Source organism: Gossypium hirsutum, chromosome A12 (assembly GCF_007990345.1).
Source record: "Gossypium hirsutum isolate 1008001.06 chromosome A12, Gossypium_hirsutum_v2.1, whole genome shotgun sequence".
Lineage (NCBI taxonomy): Eukaryota > Viridiplantae > Streptophyta > Magnoliopsida > Malvales > Malvaceae > Gossypium > Gossypium hirsutum.
The window spans coordinates 91,774,703-91,785,167 of NC_053435.1; the positions used below are offsets into that span (position 1 = coordinate 91,774,703).

The 10,465-nt window shown below is 34.4% G+C and overlaps 1 protein-coding gene across 1 annotated transcript; it reads right to left on the reverse strand.

Annotated features, from left to right (window-relative positions):
* Nucleotides 1-1,110: 1,110 nt before the first annotated feature.
* LOC121211443 (uncharacterized) lies at nt 1,111-3,057 on the reverse strand. Its single transcript, XM_041084211.1, has 4 exons — nt 2,601-3,057; nt 2,078-2,422; nt 1,815-1,967; nt 1,111-1,310 (listed from the first exon to the last, which is right to left on the reverse strand). Exons 1-4 carry the CDS (start codon nt 3,055-3,057, stop codon nt 1,111-1,113), a joined length of 1,155 nt encoding a protein of 384 aa, XP_040940145.1.
* Nucleotides 3,058-10,465: the final 7,408 nt, after the last annotated feature.

The following is a 10,465-nucleotide window of genomic DNA, read 5'->3' on the forward strand; positions in this document are numbered from 1 at the left end:
AAAGCTTCCTGTAGTTTGCTCCAAAACCTTGATGTAAACCTTGGATATCGATCCGAAATAATGGATGTTGGAACCCCATGTAATTTCACAATCTCAAAAATATACAGTTCTGGTAACTTCTCCAATGGAAAAACTGTTCTGGCTGAAATAAAATGTGTTGATTTTGTCAATCTATCGATAATTACCCAGATTGAATCTTTCTTCTTCGGGGTCACAGGTAACCCGGATACAAAATCGATTGTAACATGTTCCCACTTCTACTCTAGAATCATATAGGTTGTAACAAACTCGTTGGTACCTGATGTTCTGCTTTCACCTGTTGACATATTAGACACTTTGCTACAAACTCACAAAATTCCCTTTTCATACCAGGCCACCAATACATCTGTTTCAAATCACAATACATTTTTGTACTTCCAGGGTGAATAGAATACCTGCTACTGTGAGCTTCAGAAAGAATATCATTTTTCAAGTCTGAATTACTTGGAATGCAAATTCTTTTACGATAGTATAACGTACCATTTTCATCAATACTATACTCTGAATCCTGCTTGTCTCAAGCTATTTATTTCTTTAATACCAAATTCGAATCTTCATCTTGCAACTCCCGAATTCGTTGGAGAAATATAGGCTTGGCTTTCAATTCCACTATTACAGATCTATCTTCACTAACAGACAAATGGGCATTCATTGACCGGAGTGCAAACAAAGATAATTTTCGACTGAGTGTGTCAGCAACTTTATTAGCCTTCCCCGGATGGTAATCCATAACAAGGTCATAATCTTTTAATAACTCAAGCCATCTTCTCTGTCTCAAATTCAACTCTTTCTGCGTCATCAAATACTTCAAACTTTAATGATCTGTATACACATAACATTTTTCACCATATAAATAGTGTCTCCAAATTTTCAAAGCAAAAACAATTGCAGCCAACTCCAAATCATGTGTAGAATAATTCTTCTCGTGTGATTTTAACTACCGAGAAGCATAGGCCACCACTTTTCCCAACTGTGTACAACATATGGCACACCTGATTCTAGTTGAGTCAATACTGGAGCTTTTGTCAACATCTTCTTCAACTGATCAAAACTTTGCTGGCATTCGTCAGACTACACAAACTCAACATTCTTCTGTAACATTCGTGTCATAGGCGAAGCAATCATTGAGAAATTTTTAACAAAACGGCGATAATATCCAACTAAACCCAGAAAACTTTGCACTTCCGTTACATTCCTTAGAGTTTTCCAATTTACCACTATAGATACTTTACTTGAATCTACTCGAATCCCTTCAGCTGAAACAATGTGACCTAAAAATCCAACCTCATGAAGCCAAAATTCACATTTGCTGAATTTTGCATATAATTGTTTTTCTCGCAAAGTTTGTAGCACTATCCTTAAATGTTGAGCATGCTCGGGTTCTGTCTTTGAATAGATCAGTATATCATCAATAAACATAACTACAAATCTATCCAAATAAGGCTGAAAAATTTGATTCATTAAGTCTATAAACGCAGCAGGGGCATTAGTTAAACCAAAAGGCATTACCAGAAACTCGTAATGACTATACCGAGTTCTGAAGGCAATTTTTGGCACATCGCATTCTTTAACTTTCAGTTGATAATATCCGAATCGAAGATCTATCTTTGAAAACACAGTAGCACCTTTCAACTGATCAAACAAATCATCAATGCGAGGCAAAGGATATTTATTTTTAATTGTAACTCTGTTTAGCTGCCTGTAGTCTAGGCACAGCCTTAGAGATTTGTCTTTCTTTTTCACGAACAAAACTGGTGCACCCCAAGGTGACATACTCGGTCTAATAAACCCTTTGTCTAGTAATTCCTGCAACTGTGTCTTCAGCTCTTTTAACTCAGCTGGTGCCATACGATATGGTGTCACTGATATAGGAGCTGTCCCTGGTACCACATCAATCACAAATTCAACTTCCCGATATGGTGGTAAACCTATAATTCTTTAGGAAATACATCAGGAAATTCATTAACAACCGGCAACTGTTCTAGTTTTGGTTCAGATCCTCGATTATCAAGGATGTAAGCTAAAAATACCTCATTACCCTTCCGTATTAACCTCTGAGCTGAAAAAGCTGAAATAATTTTGACAACATGATTTGAATTCTTAAGCTTAACAGAAAGTATATCACTTGTCTGATCTTTCAAACTGATCCGCTTCTCGCGACAATTTATCACAGCATCATGTTTTGTCAACCAATCTATTCCTAGTATAACATCGAATCCCCGAAAGGGTAGCAACATTAAATCAGCAAGGAACTCACAGCCTTTTATTTTCAGTGGACAATTTCGACACACTAAATTTACTATCACACTTTGTCCTAACGAATTAGTAACTTGAACATCATATTCAGTTGGTTCAACAGACAATTTCTTTTTTGATGCTAATACTGTACAAATATAAGAATGTGTAGACCCTGGGTCAATTAATGTATATATAATAATCAGAGAGATAGAAAGTACCAGCAATAATGTCTGGAGCCGTGGCTTCTTCTCTAGCTCAGATAGCAGTACCAGCAATAACGTCTAGAGCCGTGGCTTCTTCTCTAGATCAAATAGCGTATGTACGTGCTGGTGCTTTAACCTCTGATCGAGAAACAAAATCTTTTGCACTCGAATGAGTAGCTCCTGCAACGCTACTTTGACTCGTACGTTTACTTTTCTGAGAAGTAGCCATCTGTTTCTTCTTTTGTCCTTTTTCATCTTTTTGTAATAGAGGACAATTCTGAATAAAATGATCAGTAGCTCTACATTTGTAACAAGCTCCTATTTTACCTCTGCATTCTCCCAAATGATATTTTCCACAGTGTTGACATTTAGACTTGGGAGTATTTTGTACACTGGCTTCACTAGCAACTGATCTGATTGATATTCTACGATCAGGTTGAGTTACTCTAGTCTTCAATCGTTCAGGTACCGATGTAGCTCGAATGGAATCCTCCTTAAACTTTTTAATCGAAAATGCTGAAAAAGATTTGGAGGAGCTTCTCTTGTAAGGTTCTTTGTTTCTTCTTTCCCATTGCATCTTTCTATTATACACTTCTTCCATCTTTTGAGCTCGATCTGATAAAACCACAAATTTTCGAATTTCTGTACCACCTATCATCATTCTGATTTCATTATTCAACCCTTCTTCAAATCGAACACACATGTCTTCTTCTGTAAGAACAATCTCTCGAGCATATCTGCTATGGTATACAAACTCCTTCCCATACTCAGCTACTATCCGATTTCCCTGTCGAAGATTAATAAATTCTCTCTTTTTCTTATCTAAATATCTTTTACCAACATATTTCTTTTTAAACTCAGCCTGGAAAAATTCCCAAATAAGTTTCTCGGCTGGTACTACAGCTTCTATTGTCTCCCACCAGTGATATGCTTATTCTTTTAACAAGGAAACAACACACCTTAAATAGTCATCTGGAGAACAAGCCATTTCTTTAAAAACTCTTATCGTGCTCTGCAACCAATACTCAGCTTTTACTGGATCATCATCTGACTTGCCCCGAAATTCTTCAGCTCTAAATTTTCTAAGTTTTTCTATCGGAGTTCTCTTACTTGATTCAGTTACCGGAGGAGGAGGTGGAGGAGCAACCGATGGTACTACTAATGGTACTGTAAGGGGAGAAGGTTGCTGGGTCTGATTCCTTTCTTGCATCCTCTCATTATACCACTGATTCATTACTCCAATAATCATGTTTCTAAGTTCTTGTTCTCGCATCAAGGAAATTGGAACATCACTACTTGTCCCTTGTTCAGATGTCTGTACTCTACTATTTGCTTCTTCCTGTTCAGCATGTTCAGGTCTATCCGACATCTTTACAATCTATTAAAAAAAATAAGGGTTAAATCGGATCATACACATCACACTATCACAGATTTATATGGCATGTATTTTTAAACATTTTACACATTACGTTCATTCCGAGAATCGACTAAATCGAAGCTCTGATACCAATAAATGTAACACCCTTTAACCCTAAACCGTCACCGAAATAGGGTTACAAGTCATTATCGAACATGTTGGTTAATTTACAAACAATTCATGAGTAAATAACAAACATATTAAAATTAAATAATTAAGTCTCTTTTATGAACCCTCGAGGCTTAAATCGCGTATTATAATTTAATAGGGAGTTATTCAAGTACTCCGAATTTTTTATTTTTTTCGTAATATAATTATTTTTTTGTATATTTATTTATTTTTATTATTTTTTAAAAAAAAACTCAATATAACCCCTTTAGAAACATTTAACCTTCCCTGCAATTTCAAATTTGCAACCAATTCAACACAAGCAACAACTCAATAAATACAATCTTCATCCAAATCACATTCGTTTCGTAACAATATCACTAGTCCTTATTTTATCTAACATTATATCCATTCATACTTTCAAGTAGTATTTAAACATCTTAGTTAATTTCCATTTATATCATATATCAACTTATATTAACTTAACTAATATATTCATGAGTTAATACAAAACATAGTCATATAAGCTCCTATACATGCCATATAAACCATTTAAAGTATTTATAACAAAACCTACCGAAAAATCGAGATAGTGTGACTTGAGCGTGATGATCCGATCCTCTGACCTTTCCATTAATCTACAAAGAACAATAAACATTACAAGTAAGCTGACTATAGCTTAGTAAGTTCGTCGGCTTTAACTATAAATCTTACCAAATATTAGTTTTCCAAAATTCAAATCATATGGACATTTCAAGTAAGTTACTTTCATCCTGTAAGTCATAATCTCATTTAAAAAAATTTACTTAATTGAGCTCAATAATAATAATGATAACATTACTTACCATTCTTTTTCCACAAGTTAGATTTATGACTTACCAACTTTTCCATTCAAGGAACGACTTACGGATTTGAGTACATTGTGATTTGAAGCCCAAAGTCTAGCTGAAGCACATAACTGCTAAACGGAAGCCCAAAGGCTAATTAAAGCACACAAGTGTTAAACGGAAGCCTGAAGGCTAACTGAAGCACACAAGTGCTAAAAGGAAGCCCGAAGGCTAACTGAAGCTCATCAAAGCTGAACTGAAACCCCAAAAGGGTTAACTGAAACTCATATGAGTTAACGGAAGCTCGTAAGAGCTAAACGGAAAGTAAACACGAGAATTCACAACAAATACTGAATCTCGGTTTACTTGGGTAATTTACCATCAATTTATCTTTTTCACTGAACGATCGTACTCATTTCCTGCGTTTCGTTCCTCCGAAATACTCAGTTCGATTTCGTAACTTTTATTTATAATTTACTTATTTTCAACAATTAACATACATAAATATTAATCACCATTCATAAAATAATATTTAAATTTAATAATTTAACCGTACGTACTTACCCGGAACAATTTGCAGTAGTTGTAGAGATTTCTGGAACTATTCCGAATTTTTCTCTTTTCCTCGTTTATCCTCGATTTCTTGATCTATAATATAAAATTTTTCCATTTATTCATTAGTATTTATTCAAATTCTACTCTAATTTACAGTTTATGCACTTTAATTTTTGAAATTATACTTTTACCCCAAATTTTACAATTTTTACAATTTAGTCCCTGCTCAATTAACCCTCCAATTGAACTAATTTTTCTCAATTAACACTTTATAACCTTTTTAAATCAAAATTTCAACATTAGACCTTAATTTCACAATTAGGTCCTAAAAATCAAATTTCCACTAAAATTGCTTAATAAAATCATTATATAATAAGATTAAAACTTCAAATCCATGCTAAATCATCATAAAATTACAGAACTTATTCATGGAAACTTTCAATTTCACTCATAGAATAAAAAACAAATGAGTTTAATAGCAGGACCTAGTTGTAAAAGTCTTAAAAACAAAAAAACTACAAAGAAAAAGCAAGAATTAAACTCACATGATGCAAAAATATGAAAAACCAGCTTGTTCCAGGCCTCCTATTGCATTTTTAGCTGATTAGAAAGAAGAAAAAAGAAGAAAGGCCTAGATAATTCCAATTTAGTTCTAACTTTATTTAGTTAATCTTGGCAATATTTCAATTTTGCCCTTATTTCACTAATTTCTTGACTTTTTCTCAGCTATTACCGTCCAAAATATCTCCCTTGGGAAAGTTTGCTCTTTAGGTCCTTCCTCATTAGACACTTAAGCTATTTAATCACTTTCACAAGTTTTACACCTTTACAATTTAGTCATTTTTATTTAATTAACCACCCAAACGATAAAATTTTCTAACAAAATTTTAACATCATATTACTAACACTCCATAAATTTTTATAAAATTATTTTCGGCTAGGTTTTATGAGATCGAGGTCTTGATACCTCGTTTTCAACTTAATTTATTTAATAATTTCTCTTTAAATTTTAATTTCTCCTATTTAAAATATTTCTAACATCTCTCTCACTTCTAAATATTATTTTATTTTAATTTCCTAATCCCATTTGTCGGATTTAGTAATCTCGAATCACTATTCTGACACCACTGAAATTTTAGGCTGTTACATGCCAAACGCAGTGAAATTTTTAAAAGAGCTTTTGGCTAATAAAAGAAAGCTAGATGATGTGTCGCAAGTGGAATTGAACGCAGTTTGCTCAGCCATTCTACAAAATAAGCTACCCAACAAGTTTAAGGATTCAGGGAGTTTTAGAATTCCTTGCTTAATTGGTAGTTTAACTGTTAATAATGCGTTAGCTAATCTAGGGGTGAGTATTAATGTCATGCCCTATAAAATATTTAAACAACTAGGCCTTGGGAAACCCAAACAAACTAGGATGAGCATTCAATTGGCAGATAAAACAATTAGATTTCCTAAGTGTATTATTGAAGACGTGCTTGTCAAAATTGATAAATTTATATTCCTAGTTGACTTTGTTGTTCTAGACATAAATGAGGATAGTGGCATACCTCTAATTTTAAGAAGGCCATTTTTAGCAACTGCTAGAACTATTATTAATGTTGGCACAAGAGAACTAATACTTCGTGTAGGAGATGACACGATTACTTTCCAAGCTTGTGATTCGATTAAATTATCTAGTAAGCAAGATGGCTATACAAGTTCTGTTGATATAAATAACATTATGGCTAAAACTTCTTTTCAGGAAACCCCTAGGAAAAACGTGATGGAGACACATTCTAGTCCATGTGACAAAAATAGAACGAGTCATGAGGAACGAAGACTACAAATTGATGAACTAAACGAATGGCGAACACATGTTGAGGAGGAACCAAAAGCACACGATGAATCAAATCGACATCATGATTAGCGCATGGATGAAACAAAGCAATTTAAGGTTGGGGATAAAGTATTGTTAGATGAAAAGGACCCCTGAATTGCCACTTTAGAGCTTAATACAAACGGAGCGACCCCTTTCACAGTATTGAATGTTTTCCCATACGGTACAGTCGAGGTAAATTATTCTCAATTCGGCACTTTTAAGGTAAATATTACTCGACTTAGACGTTATATGAATAATAAAATTGATAACGAGAAAAAGGAGTCTCGACTCTGTGATCCGCCATGACCAAGCGAATGAGAGGAAAGTCGAGCTTAGAATCTAAATAAGTACTTCTCGAGAGGCAACCTGAGCACTAACCCCACTAACTAATTTATTTTAGCTATTTTTTATATTTCTTTATCCAGTAACAGTGACCCACACGACCTGGACACACAATCGTTTCCTTGGCCGTATGGAAACAGGGCTAAAAAATCCCCAAATATCAAGCCACACGACCTACGATAGATCCATATGGGTGTGCGACACGACCGTGTGGACCACACGACCTGGATACACGGGCGTGTCCTAGACCGTGTGAAAACTGGAGCTAAATTTTTAATTTTCAAACAAGTCAAAGAGTTACAAGGGCAAGGCACACGACCGTGTGTTCGGACACACGGGCGTGTGGGATACCACACGGGTGTGGGAGAAGCGAACAACGAAAGACACGGCTGTGCGATACGGCCGTGTGGTTCACACGGCCTAGATTGGGCATTCAATTTTCGCGATTAACACGGGCTAAACTCGAGCCACACGGTCGTGTCTTTTTCTTTCTTCCCTATCCATTTCCCCTCTATTTTCTCTTCTTTCCTTCCTCTCCTCCCCTTCTCTCTTCACCCATCCAAACCCAAGATCCACCCTCACGCTTCTACCACCACCTCGTGACGCTGACGCATCTGATGATGAGGACCTCTGAGTCCATTTATTTTATTTATTTTTATTTTTATTTTTATTTTTTATTTTTTATTTAATTTTCTTAAGATTTATGTTTTATATTTTGAACTATGTTTATCTTTATGGTTATTATCGAGTGATCCCTTAATTCTCTTCCACAGTTGTGTTTATTTTCTTATTAGCAACTCAAAATTATACCTTTCATTAGCCTCATCTACAACTCTGGCTTTTACTATTCCAAGGATTTCATCAAAAAATTCAGGGCAGTTTCACTTCTCTCTCTCTTTTCTGATATTATGCTTCTATTGCTATTATCTATCTTTGTACATTGAAGAAAATGTACATTTTAAGTGTGGGGAGGTTATTTAGGTGATTATCAGAAAATCTTTGAATTTTTATCTTGTTCTCAAATAATTTTCTCATATCATTATTAGAGTGAATTCTGATTGATTAATGATTTTTATTGATATATTTTGAATTAAATCATAGATAACCGTGCATTGATTGTTTAAACTTTAAAGGATCAAGCGTGATAAGTTGACTTTTGAGAATTAAAATTGCTAGGTTGTTTCCCTGAATTGAGGTATTAGCTTAAACTTTTGAATTTATAGGATTGACATCAAATACCCATAAAATTCGTGAGATTTTGAGCCTTTTAGAGCATATATCTTTCTTGCTCACTGATTGTTTTTATGAGTGCATCAACATTGATTTGCTATTCTAGAACTTGCATCGATTATACATGTCGAGACCACAACTTTGATTTGATATACTAAAATGATAAAGGCACTTAGGTTTTAACCCATTTACCCCATAAAAAGCCTACCCACATAATTGACCCCCTAGTGAACCCCTTTGAGCCTTAACTATTATTTCTTGATTTTTCCCCTTAATATTAACCCACAACTTATCCCTTATTGATTCATTAAGAATTTCTCCCTTTTTATTGACTCCCTTTTTATCGAGATTTAATTTGATTAGTTATTTAATTATGTTCGTTCATTTCAGTTGCTGAATTATTCCTTAATATGTATTTTCTATTCCTGTTCTTATTCTAAAAAAACCGTATAGTCATATTCATCCAATTACATATTGTTTTAAAAGAGCTTGGATAAGTTAAAGTCAGTATATTGAGAAAAAGCTCACATCTTTAGTCTCGGATAGTTTGAATTCTGGCATTTTTTTTTTGTAATTCAGTTTTTAGCTTTAATTTTTCTAAGTTTGGTAATTTATTTAAATTAATATCGATTCTAACCCTCGTTTTCAGCCTTTATCCACACCTTTAACCCAAGCCCCATTACAACCCTGTTAAAGACCTTTTGATTTGTGTATCATCTCATTATAGTGGTGGAAATTTGATTTTCATGCAAGCCTATGGTAATAACTTTTCATATTTGATTATTGAGTGCTTAATTATTGAACCTTAAACACTTTGAGTGATTTGATTGAATCTTTAGTAAGGAATGTCAACCCTTGTCGATTTGGAATTAAAGGTAATTACTTAGATAAAGGGGGATACGTACGATTTTATGATTGAAATGTTCAATTTGGATTGTTGGAAACTTTAATGTTCTTTTACTTAAGCTTTCAATGTATGATTGCTAGGGATTACTTCGAAACATTATTGATGAGAATTATAAGTTGAGAAGGATTTATTTTATTTGTGAGTTGAGGATTTTGCTTGAGGACAAGCAAATGCTTAAGTGTGGGGATATTTGATAAACCATAATATATACATATTTTTACCCCATGCTTGGCATATTTATGGATGATTTTTCTTTGGTTTTATTGAATTTGATGTTCCTAATCCTTTAATTTCATGTTTTATACTCAAGAGAGCTTAGGATAGCAAAAAGAGCGAGAAACATGCCAAAAACGGACAAATTAAGCCTAAATCAGTGTTTCGCACGGCCTAGGCACTTCCACATGGGTGATTCACACGCCCGTGTGTGACACACGGGTGAACCACATGCCCATGTGTCATGGCCGTGTCGACACTAAACCAAGTCAGAATTACACACGGCCTGAGCACCTTTACACGTGTGTGTCACACGGACGTGTCTCTATCAAGCTCAAGTCTAATTCTACTCGGAAAAGGCTAATTTTGAGGGTTTTGAAGCATTCCAAAGTCTATATAAACACCCTAGAAGAGGATTAAAGGGGACACGCTGTAACAGCCCGATTTAGACCCTAATCGAAACGGTGGTTTTGAGACCACAAATTCGAGTCAGAAAAATATTTTAAAATTATTTTCTGTGTTTAT